General features: G+C 46.5%; 1 protein-coding gene across 1 annotated transcript in view; it reads left to right on the forward strand.

Annotated features, from left to right (window-relative positions):
- SH3PXD2B (SH3 and PX domains 2B) overlaps positions 1–22,533 on the forward strand; it is a 103,532-nt gene that overhangs the window by 32,412 nt on the left and 48,587 nt on the right. The window contains exons 2-3 of the mRNA XM_037801839.1: positions 5,436–5,516; positions 18,425–18,500. Of these exons, the coding sequence (XP_037657767.1) occupies positions 5,436–5,516; positions 18,425–18,500 (157 nt within the window). The remainder of the gene's footprint in view (positions 1–5,435; positions 5,517–18,424; positions 18,501–22,533) is intronic.

The following is a 22,533-nucleotide window of genomic DNA, read 5'->3' on the forward strand; positions in this document are numbered from 1 at the left end:
TTGGGTTACTACTTGCATGGTATGATTTTTTCCATCCTTTTACTTTCAACCTACTTCTATCTTTAAATTTAAGGTGAGACTCTTGTAGGCAGCATATAGTTGGGTCAAGCTTTTTTATCCATTCTGCCAATCTCTGCCTTTTGACTGGAGAGTTTAATTCATTTACATTTAAAGTCACTATTATGAAGGACTTTCTTCTGCTGTTTTTCTATTTAGCCTTTGTAGGTCTTATACCTTTTTTATACTTCAATTCTTCCATTAATGCCTACTTTTATATTTAGTTGATTTTTGTATTGTATATATTGAGTGCCTTTTCTTTTCTATCTGGATTTATCTTTCATCAGTTTTCCTTGTGATTACCATAGGGTTAAAATTTAACACCTAAGTATATAACAATCATATTTGGTTTGATATCAGCTTACTTTCAATAGCATACACACATGCTTTTCCTATACCCCTCTGTGCCCTATCTTTTTTCATACTTGTTGCCACTTAGATCTTTGTGCATTGTATATCCAAAACCATAGATTTTCATTACCTTTTATGATTTCTGTTTTAGCACCTGTAGGAAGTAAGAAGTAGAGTTACATACCAAAAATACACTACAATAATACTGGCATTTATAATTACCTAAATGGTTACTTTTCTGCAGATCTTTATTTCTTTATGCTGCTTTGAACCACGGTCTAGTGTCCTTTCCTTTAAATTTGAATAACTCCCTTTAGCATTTGTAGGGCAGGTCTAGTGGTGATGAGCTACCTTAGCTTTTATTTATTTGAGAATGTCTTAATTTCTCTCTCATTTTTGAAAGAAAATCTTGCTGGATATCCAATTCTTGGCTGGCAGTTATTTTCCTTCAACACTTTAAGCATTTCAACCCACTGCCTTCGGTCCTCCATGGTTTCTGATGAGAAATCTGCACTCAATCTGATTAGGACTCCCTTGTACATAGCATATTGCTTTTCTCTTAAAGCTTTCAGAACTCTTTCCTTGTCCTTTGCATTCGATAGTGTGATCAGTATATGACAGGGTGTATTTTTCTTCATATTTTTTCTGTTTGGTCTTCTCTGGGCTTCTTGGATGTGCATATTCTCATCTTTTGCTAAGTTTGGGAAGATGAATGTCATTATTATTTTGATTATTCCTTCTGCCCCTTTCTCTCTCCTTCTTCTGGGACTCCCATTATGCATATATTATACACTTGATGGTGTCCTAGAGGTGTCTTAGGCTATTTTTGCTTTTTATAATTCTTTTTTTTTTTCTTTCTTCTCCTTAGCCTGACTCATTTCAAGTGTATTGTCTTCAAGTTCAAGTCACTTATTCTTTCTTCTGCCAGCTTCAATATGCTCTTGAAACCCTCCTGGCCATTTTTTATTTCAGTTATTGTGGTCTTCAACTCCAGTAGTTCTATTTGGTTCCTTTTTAAATTTACTGTCTCTTTACTAAGATTCTCATATTGCTCATTCATTGTTTTCCTGATATCCTTTAGTTCTTCCTCTGTATTTTCCTTCATACCCTGAGAATTTTTAAGATCATTTTTTAAAAGCTTTGTTTGGTATGTCCACATTCTCCTCTTTGTTGGTATTTTCTGTATTATTGTCCTCTTCTTTCGGATGGGCCATCATTTCCGGTTTGTTTGTTTGCCTTGTACTCTTTTGTGGCATACTATACATTTTAATGTTTTTAAATGTTAACTCTGGGATTTACTTCCTGGGATGTCTGTTTCTTGGTTTTGTAGCCTCTTCCTCTCTTCTCTGGATGCTCTACAGTGTTCTTCTAGCCTCTGGAGTTTCAAAAGAGTTGTTTCACATTTGGAAATGAACAGGGGTGATGGTAGCATGTTGTGAGAATAACTAACAGTGCTGAATGGTGCTTGAATGAGGTGGAAAGGGGAAGCTCAGAGTCATATATGTCACCAGAAGGAAAGTTGGAGGTCAAAAGATGGGAATGTATAAAACTGAATCCTATGGTCGGCAATGTCCATGATTAACTGTACACATATTAGAGAACTCTTCCATGAACCAGAACAAATGTATGACAATACAACTAGAAGTTAATACTAGAGGGGCATATAGGGAAGAAATATATACCTATTGCAAACTATATACTACAGGCAGTAGTATTCCAACATTCTTTCATAAACAGTAACAAATGTACTATACCAATACTACAAGTCAACAATGAAGGGGGGTGGTTAGGGATATAGGAGGATTTGAGTTTCCTTTTCTTTTTTCTTTTCTTTTCTTTTTTTTTTTTTTGCTTCATTGTCTATTTCTTGTCTGGAGTAATGAAAAGTTTCTAAAAATTGAACAAAAATTAATTGTGGTGATGGATGCACAACTGTATGAGGGTACCAGGGGTAATTGGTTGTACTCTTTGGATAATTGTATGATATGTGAACAATCTCAAAAAAAATTAAAATAAAAAAAAAAAGAAAAAAAGAGTTGTTTTAGACAGTTCCTGCCTGTTTAATCGTTGTTTTGGTGGGAGAACTGAGTTCTGGAGCTCCCACAATCCCCTCTAGAGCTTCTTGACTCTAAAGCCCAAGCTCCTTCCTTTCTGGAAAAAAAAAAAATCCATGTGGGATTTGGAGAGGTCATTCCTGGTGAGCTCCTTAGACTGGCACTCAAATCTACCTCCCATCTTGTCCTGCATTGTCTTTCCCTTTCTTATCTCTTCTCTCCTGGAGAACTTCCTCTTGTAACTGCATGAACTTCATCCTGGGCTCTCGCTGCTTTCACAGCTGCTCCCCCACAACCCTTCTGGAGCTGCCCTGCCTTTTTCTGTGTTGAATTTGGGTATCCTTGTAAGAACTCATTTGAAAAGACACTGGCTAAAACAACTGTGGAAACACTGCCAGATTCAGTACTCCATCACCCCCTGAACTGTTCTTTGCTCCACCGTCATTCTCCCTCCACCCACCGTCTCTTACTCTCCTGCTGTCTAAACCCTACATGTCCTTCAAGGTACACTATGTTGATTCCAAGATCAGAGGTGCCTCTCCTGCCTCCCTTCCTAAATCAATCAGGACTAAATTATAAGAGTTCAGAAACCCAAACTTAAATTGCCTTAATAATCGTAATAATAATAATAATAATAATAATAATAATAATAATTTTAGAAGGATGGGTGTAGCACAAGATTTATTGGCTCAGGAATCTGGACAGTCCAGGAATAGTTTAGCACCAGGCTGAGCTGAATCTAGAGGTCAGATGGTAACATCAGGAATCCACTGTTCTCTGTATTGGCTTCATTTTCAGGCAGGATCCTCCCAAGTGATGATAAGATAGCCCCCAGCAGCTCCACGTCCACCTACTAAGAGCCTAGCAACCTCAGAGGAAAAAGAATTTGTCTTTCTGAAGAGTTGGAACGAAAGTCCCAGGGCTGGTTCTTACTGGCTCTGATTGGCCCAACTCAGGTCATGTGCTCCCCTCTCAACCAATCACTGTTGATGGTGAATGGGACCCATCTCTGTATCTAAGGGGTGGGTCTGAAGGTAGGGAAGATGGTTTTTTCTCCCAGAAGTCAGTGTTCTGATGGGAAATAGTAGGTGGAAAAATAACAGATGACCACTACCCATGTTATCTCTTCATTCCATATGTGTGGTCTGTCCACCTAGACTTTCAGCTCATCAGAGCAAGGTCCCTGCCTGTGTACTTCGTCACCTCTCACAGCATCATGTTTATTTAGCATTTCCCGGTTTCCAGAGAACTTTCACCTGCAAATTTTTTAAATTGTCATAACTATCCTAGAGGTGGAACTACAACAGGTCCCACTTTATGGGTGAATAAACTGAGGCCCAGAGAAGAGAGATGACTTAGCCAGGGGGCACATGGCCTTTGACAGTGGAGCCAGGAACAGAGACCAAGTCAGGCCACTCCTTGTTAGGGCCTTTACCACTCTACCTGCTGCACAGGGCTGCCCTGCATAGGTGGGGTTTTGGGTACAAAGGAATGGAGCTGGGAGGGGTGGTAGGCCACATGCTATAGTCATTATAACAATAGATCATTCATATGCAAGCCAGAAATGGGTTCCAGGTAGCTGTCCTGGTTTGCTAATGCTGCTGCTGAGCAAAAAACCAGAAATGGATTGGCTTTTATAAAAGGGGTTTATTTGGTTACAAATTTACAGTCTGAAGGCCATGACAATGTCCAAATTAAGGCATCAACACAAGTATACCTTCAGTGAAGGAAGGTCAATGGTGTCCGGAAAACCTCTGTTAGCTGGGAAGGCACGTGGCTGGCATCTGCTGATCCCAGGTTGTGTTCCAGCTTCTCTCTCGGCTCCTGTGCATTCTTCAAAAAGTTGCTCTTGGGGTGTTTTGTCCTCCCTTAGCATCTCAGGAGCAAAGTGTCAGCAAAAGTCTGTTTTCAAGGGCCATCTACAAAATGTCTCTCTTGGCTATAGCACCTCCTTCTGTCTGTGAACTTTTTTATAGGAGTCCAGTGATTCAATTAAGATCCACCCTGAATGGGCAGGGTAACACCTCCATGGAAATTATCCAATCAAAAAGTCCTGCCCACAGTTGATTGAGTCACATTTCCATGGAAACACTCAAAGGATTCCAACCTAATGAACACTAATACATCTGCCCCACAAGAATGCATCAAAGAACATGGCATTTTGGGAGACATAATTCATCCAAACCGGCACAGTAGCCAAGTGGTGTCAAGTGCGGCCAGGGGTTCCCAGCCAGGCAGCTCTGACCTCTAACAGCTGTCTCAGTTTGCCTAAATTTGTCATCAGCGTATTATTTTCTGCATGTGCCATGGCTTGTGACAAACATTGGAAGCACTGCCCTGTGGTTTAAAAAGGGTACCTGACCTTAATGTCATCAGATCCTCACATCTTCCCTGGTAGGTGCATAGAACAAATGCTGTTAGCCCAATTCACAGATGGAGAAACTGAGACTGAGAGAAAATTAACTTGGTCCAGGCCGTAATGGGTGGAAATGGTATGATGGCTTAGTATTTTGGAAATATGAGAGGGCTAGGAGCTGCAGGTCTCAGTGACTTCACATGATAAAAGTCAAGGTTTTAAGAAGGACTCTGGCAAAATGATCAGCCCTGTAGCCCTCTGCCTTGAGTAGGAAGAAAGAAACCCTAACGGTGGGAAGAAAGAAATCCTAACAGTGCTGAAAGTAGCAGCTTATATGGAGCTGAGTATTGTGCTAATGGTTCCACATACTTGATTTCATTTAATCCTTATCACAAATTTGGGGGCTGGAGGTGGGGTTATTAAACTCAATTTAAAGAGGAGGAAGCTGAGGCTCCAAGAGAGCAAGTGACTTGTCCAGAATGATATAGCTGGTCGGTGGCAGAGCTGAGATTCACACCCAGGTCTTTCTGGCCCAGAAACTTGCTCTCTGTGCCTGCATCCTGAAGACAGAATGCCCCTGTTGTGTTGACAGACATTTCCGCCATCCCTCCCTGCAGGTCTACATCATCAGGGTCACGTGGTCCAGCGGCTCCACTGAGGCCATTTACCGGCGCTACAGCAAGTTCTTTGACCTCCAGGTAAGTATTTGGGGTCTCCAGTGAGCTGTGGGGTAGGAAAAGGTTTAATTGGACTTACTTTCCGCTGTGACTTCAGGACCCAGACTCTCACTGGCAATTGACACACAGTGGACAATTTTCCTGGACTAAAAAAAATTACATCTATTTCTTTGAAAACACAGTAATGTGTTTATTGCTTTATGCTTTGATAGTCAATATTTTCCAAATAAGAGGAAATGTACTTGTTGCCTGCCTGTTCCAGAATGGAAAGTGATCTGGAGATCATTTCTGGGTGACTTTGGATTACGGCGTTTGAACTTGTACTTTGAATAATAACCGTATTTGCCGGTGAGCTCAGTTTGTTGAATGTGTTCAGACCTCTTGGAACCTTTCAGCTCTAAAGATAGAACCACATCTCTCGCCTCACCTCGGCCACCTGTCTGCCTCTCAGTCTCCAGGCAGGGCCCCCTGGAATGCCTGCCGCACCCCGAGGGCACCACACTCCCCCGTCCCCTCAGGCGTTGCCTGGAACTCACTCTCCACACCCTACTGACCCCCTTGTTGACTTGGGGAACTAGCCTCTGGGACACCTTGTCCAACTCCATTCCCCCGTCAGTGAGGGGCACCTGTTCTGTGTCCCCAGCTCTGTGCGTCTCTCTGTCCTACCTGTTTTGAAGTTGTCTGCTTGTCTGTCTCCCTCTCTCATCTGTGGCTCTCACAGGCAGGGCCCACATTCTTCCTCATTCCCACTATCCTTAATGTTGTGTTCAAGGCCTAGCACACACTCTGTGTTCAGGCAGTGTTTCATGAAAGAATGAATGAATGAACGAACCTAGCACATAGTCTGTGTTCAGTCAGTGTTTCGTAAAGGAATGAATGAATGAGCAACCTAGCACACAGTCCGTTCAGTCAGTGTTTGTGAAGGAATGAATGAACGAACCTAGCACAGAGTCTGTTCAGTGTTTCATGAAGGAATGAATGAACGAACCTAGCACACAGTTGGTTCAGTGTTTCATGAAGGAATGAATGAATGAACCTAGCGCATAGTCTGTGTTCAGTCAGTGTTTCATGAAGGAATGAATGAATGAACAAACCTAGCAAACAGTCCGTTCAGTCAGTGTTTCGTGAAGCAATGAATGAATGAACATAGCACACAGTCTGTGTTCAGTGTTTAATGAAGGAATGAATGAAAGAACCTAGCACAGTCTGTTCAGTCAGTATTTCATGAAGGAATGAATGAATGAGCCTAGCACACAGTTCATTCAATTGGTGTTTCATGAAGCAGTGAATAAATGAACATAGCACACAGTCTGTATTCAGTGTTTAATGAAGGAATGAATGAAGGAACCTAGCACAGTCTGTTCAGTCAGTATTTCATGAAGGAATGAATGAATGAACCTAGCACACAGTCTGTGTTCAGTCAGTGTTTTATGAATGAATGAATGAATAAACGAATGAACACCATGTGCCTCACTAGTCTCCTAGGGAGCCAGGCAAAAGGTGGCAGCTCACTACAGTGACTCATCCACGGGTCAGTTACTTCATCTTGATATCACCACAGGCAAGTAACTGAAAGACTTATGTCTGTACGAAAAATCATAGTTCCCCTTGATGTGACATGATATAAAATATGATGTGATATAGTGAAATTCTTTAGAAAATGCCTGCCTCGAGAGGAGATAGAAAATTGCCTGGCTTCCTAAACTCACGTGTGCTCCCTGCCATGTGGTAAGGGGCCACATCCCCTCTCAGGCCGTGCGTGGCCCCATCCTGGGATGACTGTCTTTTCTTCCTCCATTTATTAGTTAGGATGCATACAGTTGCAACGTGACAGAAATCCAACTCAAATGGGCTTAAGCAAACGGTGGAATCTTCTAGCTGGTGTAACTACACATCACAAGAGAAGAAACCTTCCACGCTTCCAGGCACAGCTTAATCCAGGGTTCTCACAGTGTCACCTGACCCAGCTTCTTCCTCTCCTTCTACATTCCTACTTCCTTGGAGTTGGCTTTCTCCTCAGATCCGATGTGCTTGCAAAATGGCCCCAGCAGCTGTGGGCTCCACACGGAGTGAGTGAGTCAGTCACTTCCCGGAAGTCCCTGTAAACCCGTCCTTGTGTTTCATTGGCGCTTTCCTAAGCCAATCAATATGTCGGTGAGCGAGATGGCCAGTGGGCTTAGACCTGGATTCTTGCTCCACCCTGGAGACAAAGGGGTGGGGCCTGGGGAGAAGCGGATTTGCAAACAGCTGTAGCCAGAGGGAGAGTAGACATTTCCGAACAGAGGACAGCTGCTGACCTCCACATACGTCCGGACTCTTCACCTCACATATTCTCTCAGCAGGGTGGGGGATGCTAACCACAGGCATCCTTGATTATGTGGACCTGATCCATTCCTCAAAGCATGTCCCATGGAGAATTTTCAAAGGCTGGAGCCTGTGTTCCATGTTTTTAAAAGGAGAAAGGAATAATAATGAGCTCCTGACTGGTTTCCCGCAAAATCACTGAAGCAGTCTCAATGCCTACCTCAGGAACAGCCAAGGATTTTTGCATCGTTTAAAGAAGTTGTGATGCTAATTACCTTGCTATTTAAGAAGTAATAGACTCATTAGTGAAGTGTTTGTGTTGGGTGTACAATACCAAATGGTATCAAATATAAATTATAGTTTTCTTCTGCTTGGCAGCAAACATATATTGAATGTAAGTAAACAAGGAGGCAAGATGCTAAAGATGCTAAGATACTATCTCAAATGGACTTGGTGGGAGCAAACCCCGGGGCCAGGAAAGGACTGAACCCTGGGGGAAAGGAATGACCTGGATGCAAAGGAGGCCCTTCACATCCTCTAACTCAGACTCCAAGAGCAGATTCTTCACAGCAGCTCTTCACTTTGGAGAGTGAATGTTGGGGAAACATTTTTGCAAGTTGCTAGGCTGACTTTTCACGCAGTGAGAGTCTGGATAGGGAGGGAGACCTATATTTTGTTTTCAAAGGCCTCTTGCCTGCCTCGCACCTCCAAGAAGGAGCAGAGGGAGTAGGGAAAAGCTCCAGCAGGATCTCTGTTATCCTGGGGATGACTCACATCCACAGAGCCAAAGCCCACTCATCTATCTCAGGGACGGGGAGAGGGGTGGATGTATGGTAGGAAACAGACATGCCCCATGGAGCCCCAGAGCAAGGGATGCAGCCGGCCTCTCAAGGGCCCAGAACCAGTAACCTGAGGCCCAACAGCTCCCTGTCTGTCTCTTGTTCTAGACATGGGATCTCCCTTTAAGCCTGCTTTGTTTTCCACCTCCCTCCACCAACAAACTTCCTCTGCTCGCACACTGGCTTGCATCCTCCCAGAGGCCTCCCCCAAACAGCACCTTCCATCCCTGAGTTGTGTGTCCTTCCCTGTGGTCACCATGCTGGAGTTTCTGGGTGCCAAGTCCAGTCTCCAGGAGAGAGAGCCCAATTTCTAGTGGCCCCAGGTGTCAGGAGTCCACTTGAGCCTGTCAGCTGTGAGTGGGGAGGTGGGGGCCATTGGTTATGCAGCATCTGGAGGAGTAGGTTCCCCAAGGAGGGTGGGAAAGTAGGGGGAGACCCTGGACACGTGTGTAAATATCACTATTAGCTGCCATTTTGAAGTATGTGGGCCCAGCAACGCACAAAGTCCTTGACACGTGTTATCTGTGTTCCCTGTTCTAGTGTAGCCTGGGGATTGAGACCTTGGCTTCTGGGCTCAGACAGACGTGAGTTCAAATCTCAGCTTTGCCTTTTCAGGCCTCAGTTTGGTGTCACCGCTGGCAGGCGACTTAATGTGTCTGAGCCTCAGTTTCTTCGTCTGTGTAACAGGAATGACACCACCTTCCTCATGGGTGTATTGTGAAGTTAAATGAGACATGCCTGGCCCAAGGCACAGATGCTCAGCAGGCCTTAGCTGTCATCTGCCGTCCCTTTGTATTGTGTGTCTGGCCCCAGGTGACACTGTTTGGGGATGCTTGACCAGGCTTGATTTCTGGTTTCCCTGATCCCAAAGCCGATACTCCTTCCACTCTCTTGCTCCCACTCAACTTTTTTTATTTCAACCAGAACTTAAAAGTAAGGCTTTCCTCCCCCCTCAACATAATTGGTAATAATTAGGGCTTTGCTGTAACATAAATAGTGGCCTCAAACTTCTCTCCCCATAACAAAGTCATTTAAATGCAGGGCTCCAGCCGGCTTTAAAGCATCCCAGATGGGCAGCTGGAGAAAGAAAGTCACGGAATTCCAGAGGGTCCTGCTCATCCTGGAGACAGCCTTACCCCCGGCATCCCAAAGTGGAAATCTGGAAGAGGTTAGGGGAGGGCCGCACCAGCTGAAGTCAGCTGTTGCCAAGGATAAGGCAAGGAGGCCTGCCCGTGTGGGGCCACGACACCCCAGAGTTGGATGATTTCACAATCCCACCCACCCCTCCCTCCTATCTGGCAAGGAGCTGTGGGTTTTTTTCAAAAGTAACTTGGCTCGAAGAGTGTGGGGAGGCCCAAGCTTTCATGGAGGGTCAGCTAGGCCTGTGTGTAATGGAAAAAGAGAGGACTCAGTCAGGAGACTTGGGGCCTGGCCACTGCCAGCTGTGTGGCCTGGGGCACACCCCTTAACCACTCTGTGCCCGGGTGCCCTCACTGGTAACCTGGGGTGATAAAAATGAAATAGCTGGTGTTTAGGGAACGCTGACTCCGGGCCTGGGCCTGCAAAGCATCTAGATACGATAATCCCCACAACAGGCTTATCAAATTATACAGATGAAGAAACCCAGGCCCAGCGATGTTCAGTTGTCTTCCCAAGTTCATGTAGCTAGCAAACTTGGATTTGAAGCTGGGCTGGTGGACATGAGTCCAACCTCTTAAGGATCCTCTCTCTAGTGGTTACTTCGCAAGGTTGCTGTGGAATTAGAAGTGACAATGTATGTCCAGAATAAACAAATCCACAGAGGCAGAAAGTTTAGACGAGTGGTTGCCTGGGGTTGCAGGGAGAAGGGAATGGAAGTAGCTGCTAATGGGTATAGGGTTTCTTTCTGGGGTGATGAAACCGTTCTGGAATTAGGTAGTGGTGATGGTTGCACAACCTTGTGCATATACTAAAAGTCACTGGATTGTACATTTTTTTTAAAGGGTGAATTTTATGGTATGTGAATTACATCAATTTTTTTTAAAGTGGTGATGTATGGGAGAGCAGTTTCTGGGCTGTCGAGTACTGAGCAAATGTCAGCTGCTAAGAGTATTGATGGGTGTGGGTTGCTGCTAGGAATTGGCATAGAGATTAGAGGATGAGATTATGCCAGTTTAATATAGTGGTTAAGAGCCTGGGCTTTGGAGTGAAACAGAGCTGGGCTTTGGTCCAAATTCTGCCACTTAACTGGCTGTGAGATCTTGTTTTAGTCAGCACTGCTTTAGTTGCACATGACAGAAACTCAAGTCAAGATGGATTATTCAGAAAGAACATTGATTAGCTAAATGTAATGGAGACGTTTAAGGGTATTTGGCTTGAGGTGTGGCTGGATCCAGGGGCCACAGAGTCAACAGGGACATGTCTTTCTCCACCTCTTGGCTTGCTTTGCATCCAGGCAGGGCGTCTCAGTGTGTCCAACAGATCAGCGACCTCAGGAACAAACTGAACACCCCAACAGTTTGAGCAAAACTCTCAATGGCCCAACTGGGGTTGAGTGGCCAGGCCACCAGAGCCAGCCCAGGAACTGAAAGTAGAATCAGCATCACACTGATGCGTATAGACTAATAGAGGTTTTGGGGAGTTCCCCAGAGGCAATCAGGGAACTGCTACTAAAAGAAGGGGAAATGGTGACAGAAAGCAATAAATGATCCCTCCAGTGGGGATAGGACAGTCAGGCAGAGGAATGTCTGCAGAGTGGCCATCTGGTGGAAGGCGCATGACCCAGGCTTCTCTGTGGAGACCAACAAGTCACCAGCAAGAAATCCCCATTATGGCAACTCACCTTCCACCATGGTTTCCTGACTTGCTTGTCTTGGGAAAGCCAGACTCTGATAGTCATGCCCACCACAACATCTGGTCATGTGTCTCATTCACACAAGGGTGCAGGGGATACAGCTGCAGGCTTGGAATGGAAAGATCTGGTATCAAGTCCCAGCCCTTTGTCTTATTAACTCTGTGACCTTTGGCAGGCCACTCAACCTCTCTGAGCCTCTCGTTCTGCCCTCTCCTGGGCCCTAGCCTGGAGAGTCCCCCTGATTGTGGTGGAGGAAGCTGGTGTCCAAGCAGGGCACTGAGGATGACCAGAATGTCCATGGAGCTGAGGTGGCCTAGGGCTGAGCCTGCAGGCCATGTGGTTTTGTTGAGCCATGTGGTAATAGTATTGGTAACTGTTTACTGGAATATGCCAGGCGCCTGTTTTATACACCTTCTCATTTAATCCTCACTTACAAGCTGGAGGTCAATATTGTGTCCATTTCACAGATGGGAAAACTGCGGCACAGCGAGGCAAACTCCCATGCCCAAAAAGTAGCATGGCTGGGACTCAAACCCATGTGTGTCTGAATCTGAAACCCATGCTCCTAAACACTGCTCCCCTCCACCTCCTTGAAGTCCAGGATGGCCTTTGATTCTGTGTGTTCAACAATAGATTTGCTCCCCTAGAGTTCTGCCTGCAGCTGCCCTTTTTTAAGGCTCATTTGGTCCCTCCCTAGATGATGGGGCAGTCTGTCCTGCACAACGTGAGCTCTTTGCCAACAGACCTCAGGCATGGGAGGGGGCTGCTTTACAATGTGCCAAGTGACCTTTGCCCTCTGGGTTTTCCCATTGGTTCATTGGGTCCCCCAGGTCAAGGCTCATGACCTTGATTGATCCCAGGGTTCTCCTTCAAGAAGGCACAAACATTTGCTGAACTGGTCTGTAGGAGGCACGGGGACCCACATGAATCTCTGCTTTCTGCAAACCCTCGGTCTAGTGGGAAAGGACATGTGTTACTCCAGATAGAGGTAAATCCAGGTGTTCAGAGGGGGAGCCCTCTCCCAGCTGGAGAGGCCAGGTAGGGCTTGCTTCCTGGAAGAGGCGGTATCTGAGCTGGGTCTTGACAATGACTAAGGAGTTGGCCCGCCTACAAGATGGGGGAGGGCATTCCCCGCAGAGGAAGCCTCTTACGCACAGGTGCAGAGGCCTGAAGGAACCGGAGTTTTAGCTGGGCATCCTGCAGAATTCCTACAGTAGGGTCACGGAACCAGCAGGGAGAAACACGAGGCACCAGGAACACTCCCCAGCTGGGAAGTCCATGCTGTGGGGACACGGAGCCCTTTCCAGCCTCCCTCCTCCTCAGACACGCTTGTTTCTGGCCATGGGAGCTTTCAGGGCATACCTGTTTCTAAGACGCACTCAAGTCAGAGCCAAAGGAGATATGAAAGTGGCTTCTGGATCATTTCTCCCCAGAGAAGGGGACTGAGACCCAGAGTTGGTACAGACTGTCCCAAGTCACACAGCAGAAAGTATTTGTTGGCCATTTAGATCGAAACAGGCTTGACTGTCCCTCATCAGAGGGCATGATTCTCCCACCTCTGCCCTCTCGGGAGTTTGACGGCCCCAAGTGTACTTTTGAGCTTTGGAGACTGTCTGCTCAGAAGCCCCCACACTCCACCGCAGAAGCCAAAGGGAAGGAGTGTTTTCTTCCATCTTTTCTGGGGCCAGGTATGGGGAGTGGCAGACCCGAAGGTGTTCTCACCCCGCAGGCAGGCCTTGCCTGGCTAAGATCATGGCCTAAGACTCTGATGATCATATTTAGTCAAATGCCTTTTCTCTATCCTCAGACATACTTTCTCTCCTAGATATTAATCTTATGAATTGGGGCATGCCTCCCAAACGCTGTGCACACTTACTTCCCTCTGAAACAGTATCACCCTCTCGATGGTGCATAGTTGAGAAAATACAGCAGCTGCGCTGTTCCACACTGTTAGCAATTCTTTCTTTCTAAAATAGAAAGAAGCAAGATTATCTTGGCCAGTTGCATCTAAGCCCAATTCCTGGACCTGTTGCTGCAGCCCAGGACATCATTTCTCCTCTCCCATCCAATGGCTGGCCAAGGCAGTTAACCGTTTTTTTATTCATTTGGTCATTCATTCATTCTTTCTTTCCATGAATATATCCTAAGAACCTACCATATACCGGGAGGAGGTGGGTGGGGCGGGCTGGAGGGCAGGCAGACCACTGAGGAGGTGGAAGCAGGGAAAAGGCAGATGTGGACTGGGAGAAGCAATGACGATGGAGAGAGATGGACAGAGAGGAGGTGGTAGCAGGCTCCTGTGGTGTGATCCATCGACCACCAGGGCCAGGCTGGCATTTAGACAGACCAGGTCCTTGTGGGGCAGAATCCCCAAAGACAACAAACCGAATTGTGGAGTAGGCCCCACTAGATTCCCAGTTGTACCCAGGACCCCAAAACCCGTGCTTCCAGAGACCACCCAGCTCCCTGCCAGCCTGTAGCCGCATGTGATGGTCACCCTAGTCGGGCTCTGCTTCCTGCTTCCAGCCTGGCTCTGCGGAGGGAGTGACCCCCTCCGAGTCCAGTCTTGATGGCTGCTGCTAACACAAACCACGTGTGGACCTCCACGCCAGCCTCCACGGTATTTTCCTTGGACGGCGTGTCCCGCCTTCCCTCCACCACAGGCTGATGTCTTGAAAACTGCTGATGGAGTAGTCTTCGTTCCCTTGGAGGCTTTGTGATGTGGCAACTTGACGTGACTCCCTCTCCCCCCAAAACTGACTCATTTCCTTCTTTGGTTTCCAGTCCTCCTCCCACTCAACACCAAATCCTTTTATTATTATTGTTATTGTTATTATTCTTATCATTATCATTGTTATTATTATTTTGTTTTGGATGGGTGGGGGTGGTGATTTCCCACTTCCAAGGATAATAGCTACAGTTAAACTTTGGGGTCCTGCCACAGACAGTCTGAGCCTGGTGGTCCATGTGGGGCCCCCCATGTGTTTCCCGTGTCTACTACGAGACCTTTGGGTGCTGAGTGTGACAATTCTCTGGATAGAAGCTCCTTGTGGCCTATGACCCTGAACACACTAAGACAAAAGCAAAATAGCTCCCAGGCCTCGGATCCCTGGACAGTCTTACAGATGAGAATTAACATGGATTTGGTGATAAAGAAAACTAAACGAAGCCATTCATGGCCGAAAGAGAAGGTATTGTTGTCCAGCCCTGTACTGGCTGATAAAGTAGAAACGAGTCACACGAGGTGATTTAAATTTAAATTTTAACTAATTAAAAGCAAATAAAATAAGAAGTTCGTTCCTCGGGGGCAGGAGCTACATTGCAACTGCGTGTGGTTGGGGGCCACCATATTACAAAACATTTCTGTCATCATAGGGGGTTCTGTCGGACAGCCTGTCTCCAGCCACTGGGGGCCCCTGGGCAGTCTCAGGGGTTTCACCAGCCTTGCAACACAGCCTTGCAAACTACTAAAAATGACCCCCAAAGAATGTACAAAATAACATATTTTCTGTGGGCAGTGGGCAAGGAGGGGGTAGTTCTTACTGAAGATCCACCGTGTCCCCAAAGAGTCCAGGTACGGCATTCATGTACACAACCACCCTGCAAGGCAGGTCATTTCCGTGTTGCATGGGGGACAGACCAGGCCAGCAGACCAAGTGTCCGGCGAGGGACACACAGTGACATGGGCAGGGGATTTGGGGATTTAACCCCAGGCCTGGCTGGTGCCCAGGGGTAGTATCTGTGGTTAGACTTTGCAGCATTTAAACCCAGGTCCGCTGCCTCAAATAAAAATGAAAAATTAAAAAAACAATACTTAAGGAGAAACTTCAGCTACTTAGGCCACCCTTATGAGGGTAAAAGCAAGCCAGGAGAAAGGGTGAGAAAGCAACTCCTCAGACCAAGCAGTGTGGACCCCACAGAGGACAAAAATTCTAATGCTGGGGGGTGACCCTTTGGCCGATACGTACATTCCAGATGGCAACTGAAAAGGAGCCTGGGAGAGTAGACAGAGTACTGGCATGTTCTTTTTAAAAATAAAATGAAAATCCCTTAAAGGGTGTTTCGACATTATCTTCCCAAATAAAATTGAGAAGGAACAAAAGAAGATAGTGTTAGGCAAAACCTATAAATCTCTAAAACACTCTGCAGCTGAGAATGATTAATCACTCTGCTTTTAAAAAGAAGTTCTGTGCACATGTGCATAGAATGTTGAACTTGCCTTATCTCGGCTGAGTTTTCATGTTCACAGGACACTCTGACGCTGCCTAAAAGACAGTGGTCCTTCAGATGGAGTTGAGAGGTCACTCTGGTGGACATTCTTATGCACTATATAGATAACACTTTTTAGGTTTTAATGTATTGGAATAGCTAGAAGTAAATACCTGAAATTACCAAACTGCAACCCAGTAGCCTTAACTCTTGAAGACGATTGTATAACAATGTAGCTTACCAGGGGTGACTGTGTGATTGTGAAAGCCTTGTGGATCACACTCCCTTTATCCAGTGTATGGATGGATGAGTAGAAAAGTGGGGACAAAAACTAAATGAAAAAATAGGGTGGGATGGTGGGGATGATTTGGGTGTTCTCTTATTTTTATTTTTTATTCTTATTCTGATTCTTTCTGGTGTAAGGAAAATGTTCAAGAATGGATTGGGGTGATGAATGCACAACTATAAGATAGTACTGTGAACAGTTGATTGTACACCATGGATGATTGTATGGTATGTGAATATGTCTCAATAAAACAATTTTTTAAAAAAAGACAGTGGTCTTAGGGAAAAGAGAATGGGATTTAGATGAGGGTGCTTGGACTGGCTGCACCCCCTCTTAGCAGTGTGGCCTTCTGCAGCTCACTGCCCCCCTCTGCTCCCCAGTTTTCTCCTCTGAGAAATGATGATTGTAGCATTTATTTCTCAGGGTTATTATGAAGGTCAGTAAAATTATGTGTGTGAGAGGGCTTGTAAACTGCTCTATAAATGTTAGTAGCGGTTACTAATTATTATTTAAGGTTAGTAATATTAATATTTTTAATCAGTGTCACTTAAACTTCTCCTGAAGCTGCCTTCCCCCACCCCAAGAGTTCATTTAACTGCATTCATTGGTTCAGACCATTTTTATTGAGCACCTTCTATGTGCCAGCGTTGAATAGCTCCTGGATTCAAAGACGGGAAGCTTGCCTCTCCCAGTGAGGCCCACAGTGACTTTGCCAGTCATCGAGTGACTGCAGACTAAGCATTTCCCTGTCACCACGGAGGACAAAGTAGGAGCTGATTGGAAATCCACAAATAAAATTCTGGCCCCTGCAGGCAGGGGGAGAAGGTCTCAATCCAGCCTTCACAGCAGCCTCACAGCAGGCAAGGAGCTCCAGCCTGAGAAAATGGCCCTCTTCCCAGAGCTCTGAGTTGCCGTCCTTTTTAATTGTCTTCATAGCATCTCAGAGGTGGGGTGATGAGACAGCAGAGAAGCAGATGGGCTTAAATCTCTGCACTTGCTGGCTGCAGGTCCTTGACAAGTTTCTTCACTTCTCTGGGTTTAAGTTTCCAGGATGATAATGTCCACCTTGAAAGAGTGTTCTGAGGATTTAGTGAGAGAATGTTTCTAAAGAATCCAGTCCATGTCTGGCATGTGGCAGCTTATCAATATGCACTGTTTCTCTTCTCGTCCTCTTTGGGTTCACCCCTCCCTCCCAAATTGCTTGCACAATAGCTCTCCTTATTTCTCGGGGACTAGTCAAAGCTTCTTTTCATTCTAGCAGAGGAACAGAACTTTAGTGCCGGGGTGACTTTCTCCATGAGGCGAAATGATGGGCAGTCTTTTCACATTCCAACCATGACTTTGGGAAGCTCAGGCTTCCCTCCCCTTCTGCTTTGACTCCTTGGCCCATGTACGAATCAGGATAGGTCAGGATATGCTGCTGTAATAAATAATCTCACTATTTCTCAGACGTTTATTTCTCATGTAGGCCCCCTACCCATCATAGGTTGTGGGGGCTCTGGACCCTCACTCCAGGACCCAGACTGACAGAAAGCCACTATCTGGAGTGTTACCAGAGCAGTGAATCATGTGCCATTCATCAGTCTTCCACCCTAAAGTGACATGTCTCTTCTCACTTTAATTGGCCACATCTCACTTCAAGCAAGTGGGGAAATACAAATCTACCTTCTTCTGAGCTCAGAAGAACCAGCGTTATTTGATGACAGCATTAGTGACTACCACGGCCCAACTTTAACCCATACATAACCCTGCAAATGGATATCATTATGGCTAGTTTATAGACGAGGATACCGAGACCCAAAGAAGTAATACTGTCACTTTCCCAAGACCACACAGGGAGAAAGCGGCAGATCCTTGAGCTTTTGTATATCAGATCACATACGTCAAGTTAATTCCTTAAAAATGTCAGAGATGCATGCATTGCACTATCAAAGGATTTTGCTTTGGATACTCTTCAGTATCCAACCCACCCACCCCCAGCAGCCTACGTGTGCTTCTTTCGTGGTGCTTTCTACACCATCTTGTAATTAGCAGTGTATTTTTAAGACTTCCCTCCATATCACGAATCTTCGTCCCTGTATCCCATATGCCACACACCAAGCCAGGCCCAAAGCTGCCTGTTGAGCTAATACAGGGAGTTCATAGTGGATCAGGGGTGTAATGATCTCTTAGGTCTATACCTAACCAGATTAATTGAGCCTTAGTGATTTTGTTCTTGGGAAAACTGAGAAAGCCTCCCCACCTCCCAACTCTGAGCATTCACAAATCTGGAAGCTCTAGATAAAAAGAACTGTTTTCACAGGAATCCTAGGTCCGAATGAAATTGCCTTCCTCGTTAGTTTGGGTTTCTGAAAAGCTGAACAAAGTGAGCTTTTGTGTATCAAATCATACATTTCACATAATTCCTTTAAAACATCAAGAGAGGCTTTTCATTCTTGTTTCTCTCCCCACTGTTTAGATGCAGATGTTGGATAAATTTCCAATGGAAGGAGGGCAGAAGGACCCCAAACAGCGGATCATTCCCTTTCTGCCAGGTAGGTGAGATGCATGCATTCAGCCAAGACTTGGGGGGCTCCAGCACCTCTCCCAGGTCTCTCAGGACAGTTTCTCAGCTCTTCCTCCTTGGGGCATGGCCCACCCCCCAGCCCCCACCAGAGTCTTATTCACTCGTGGAAATCAGTGGCTAAGGATATGGACTTGGCGTTAGGTGCTATACCACTGACTAGCTGGATGACCTTGGGCGAGTCACCTCACTTCTTGCATCCACAGTTTCTCCCATCTCTAGAATAGGAATAGTTATAGCTGATAAGGCTTTTGTAGTAAGTGGTGTCTTCTATTACAGCCACTATATTAGTTTTCCATTGCCGCAAAACAGGTGATCACAAACTTAGCAGATGAACTCAACACTCCTTTATCATCTCGTTGTTCTGTTGATCAGAAGGCCAGACAGGCCCTGCCAGGTTCTCAGAACTGAAGTCAAGGTGTTGTCCAGGCTGGGCTGTTTATCTAGAGGGGAGAAACATCCAGCATCATTCCGGTTGTTGGCAAAACTCAGTTCCTTGCAGCTCTTGGACTGGGATCCCCGTTTTATGGCCGTCAGCTGGGGGGCAGCTCTCAGCTTCTAAAGGCTTCCCACATTACTCCATCTTCAAGACAGCAGTGAGGCATTGACATTTTCTTGAGCTTCAAATCTCTCTGACTTCCCCTTCTGTCGGACAAATCTTTCTGCTTTTAAGGGCTCATGTGATTATGTGGAGCCAACCTGGATAGCCCCTCTATCCTAAGGTGAACTGTGCCATATAATATAACCATCAAGAGAAGAATGATATCTCATCCTGCTCTTAGGTTCTGGGGATGTTATTTTTTCCTAGGGTGCTTAAGCAAATACCGTGAAATGGTTCAGCTTAAGCAGTGGGAATTTATTCACTCACAGTTTTGAAACTGGGAGAACGTCCAAATCAAAGCAACATCACGGTGATGCTTTCTCCCCGAAGACTGTGGTGTTCTGGGGCTGGCTGCCAGTGATCCTTGGCTCCTCTGTCACATGGCAAGGCACATGGCAACTTCTCCTGGTCTCTTCCTTTCCATCCAGGACCCATTTCAGCTTCCTGCTTCCTGTGGCTTTTCCTCTCTCTCTTGTCTGAATTAATTCTGCTTATAAAATAAGAACCCCAGTCATAAGATTAAGACGCATCCTGATTGAGGTGGGTCATGACTTAACTGAAGTAGCCTCATCAAGAGGTCCTGCTTATGGTGGGTTCCCACCCATAGGAATGGATTCAAGTTAAGAACATGTTTTTCCAGGGTACTTACAACTTCAGAGCACCACAGGGGATTACGGCAGGAACTTTACATCTTTGGTATAGTGTTGGGGAGGGTGGGGGGAGGCGGATGTTTTAGAAATTCTGCCTTCCAGAGCTACCAAGCACTTTGAGTGCTGGGCATCACACAAGGTGCTATGGAAGATTTAACACACTAATGTCTAGCCCCTGCTCTTGAGACATTCAGAGCCCCTCACCCCCAACCCCCAAAAAAGTCCCTTACCAAAGGAATAGCGTCAAGGCTTCATCCCCAAAACTTGGATTACCCGGGCCAGTGTTACCCCTTGAAGTAATAATAGCTGCTCTTTATTGTGTGTCTTCTGGGGGCTGGTCACCAGGCTCAGTACTTCCTATTCGTCACCTCGTTTAGTCCTCAAAACAACCCTGCAGGGCAGGCCTTACTCTGCCCGTTTCACAGAGGAGGACCCTGAGGCACAGAGAAGTTATAATCTCTTGCACAAATGGCAGAACTCGGGTTCAGGCACAGGCATGGGTGGCTCCAAAATTCATGCCTGGACTCAGATGGCCTGGGTTCGAATCCCGGCACCCCCACTCACCAGCTCTGTTACCTTGGATTACTGTGCTGAGTTTCATTTCTTCTTTCACAAATCGGAGATAACAGTGGTACGGTTATGAGGCCGTGCGGGTAGGCGCCTGACACATAGCTTATAGCACTCAAGCGCTTACTATTATTATTTTTATGTACAAGTAAGTAATCAGCAAGCTGACAACCACCCTAAATCACAGACATTTAGAGCTGGAAGAGCCCTTTAGATCTTTTTCACTTTTTGGATGAAAGATAGGCCCAGATGTAGGAGAGATTCTCACAGCCTCACAGAAAGGGGTGAGGCCTATAGTCTCCTGACCCCACCTCCAGGGTTTTGTACTTAGCACATCAGTGGGTTCTTCCAGATAGCATCATCATTTGGTGGGTTTAGAGACAGCGTAGATGGGTTTGCCAGGCCCCTATCCACTGGGAGAATAATTTGCCTAAGAAAGCTAACGTTTATAGCCTTCCTTCTCTTGGAAAGTGTGCATCACACTGGAATTTTTTTTTCCTTCTGGAGAAAACCCTGTGTGCTCTCTGCGGTGGCCCAGTATCAGTGCTCCCAGGCATGTTTGCTCTGGAGTCAAACAGACCCCAGCCGTGTGATCTCTGAGCCTCAGGTTCCGCATCTGTAAAATGGGACAATGATCCCTCCCACCTCTATGAGGTTCAATCCCTGGCACACAGTGGGAACTCAGTAAAAGCAGAAACGGGGTCCTGGGACATTCCTGTAGAATTTCTTGGTTTCATATGTTGGAGTCATACTTCAATGATCTAGCTGGATATTCAAGTTAAACTGGCTGCTAAATGTAGCTTTTCTTGAAGAAAGGAAAGAAAGCAGTTAGTTATAGCTCTTCACTGGATGAAAAACAAAACCGGCCCTGGAAAAACTTCCCAGGACAGAGAAGAACTTTGAGCCCACCCTCTCTCAAGCCCTTAAAGGCTTTCATGGTTACGTAATCCCTTTCCACCCAGGAATTAAGGAAAATGCTGTTCTCAGGGACTCAGCCCCATTTTCCCTGCTCAAGGCGCCCACTCATAGCTTGAGGAGGTCCCGTTGGACCTAATTGTGGTCTGCCGTGGACCCCTGGCCATCCGTCCTCAGCCCACCTCTTAGCTTTTCCTCGAGGCTGAGGACAAGAAACGTCCCCCTTGCCTGGGGTTCCGTGTCCTGCCAAGACTGCCACGTCAGCAGAACCAAAGCAAGTCTCCTGTGAGCACAAAGGCCGGGGGAGGGGAAGCAGGCCTGTGCAATTTTCCGTCCCAGCAAGGGCTGGGGAAGCCAACTTGGCAGAGGATGCAACTCGAAAAAAAAAAAAAAAAAAGAATTACAGTTTGGCCTTCCTCCACTGGGGAAAACAAAAGCCCGCTCGTTCCCACCAAAGGCTGTTCTGTCCCCTGAATACTCTTTGCACTCCAGGGAGGCTGGCGGCCCATAGGCTTGTCCTTCCTCGGCCCCACGACCCACCCAGAGACACTGAAGATGAGGCTCCCACCAGGGACGGCTACCCCCAGTACTTGACCAGGGAGGCCCTAGCTGTGGAGGTGCTGGCTGGGTGCTGTAAACCACCGGCCACGGCCACGCAGCTCTGGCTGGGGCCTAAGCCATAGCTCCAGCTCTGCTGCAAGTCGTCTCCTCTTAATTGCAGAGTATAACGCGGTGTCGTCTAAACTACCATTTAAAGTGGTAGGTGCCCTTTGGTGGGCACCTACTCGGGTCACGTCCTGAGCTGGGTTTGTCATAGAGGTTGCCGCTGATCTTATCCACAGCCCTGAGAGAAAGGGGCTGCCATCCCGTTTTACAGATGAAGAGACAGGCTCTGAGAAGTAGAAAGCGTTGCTGAAGGCAGCACAGCTTGTCAAGAGCCAGGGCCTGGCTGACTGCTGAGCTGGGGCGTCCCCCGCAGACCCTGCTCTGCCTCCCGCTTCCTGCTATCCAGATGTGGAACCCACCCCCACCCCCCAGAGACTCCCATCCCACTGAGGGTCCTTGCTCCCCGCCCCCCATCCCTCCACCCCTCAAAAAAAAAACAACACTAAGGGCTCCAGACTTCTCCATCCTTCCCTCTCAGCCCTGCAGGCCGGGCCTTGGGTGAATCCTGTCCACATGGGTGGTCCCGGAGGGGCTGCAGCCAGTCTGCTGGGCCACTGCTAACACCATGCCTGCTGTAAAAATGTCAAGCCTGCTCACCTCATCCC

The sequence above is a fragment of the Choloepus didactylus genome, chromosome 13 (assembly GCF_015220235.1).
Source record: "Choloepus didactylus isolate mChoDid1 chromosome 13, mChoDid1.pri, whole genome shotgun sequence".
NCBI classification, from domain to species: domain Eukaryota; kingdom Metazoa; phylum Chordata; class Mammalia; order Pilosa; family Megalonychidae; genus Choloepus; species Choloepus didactylus.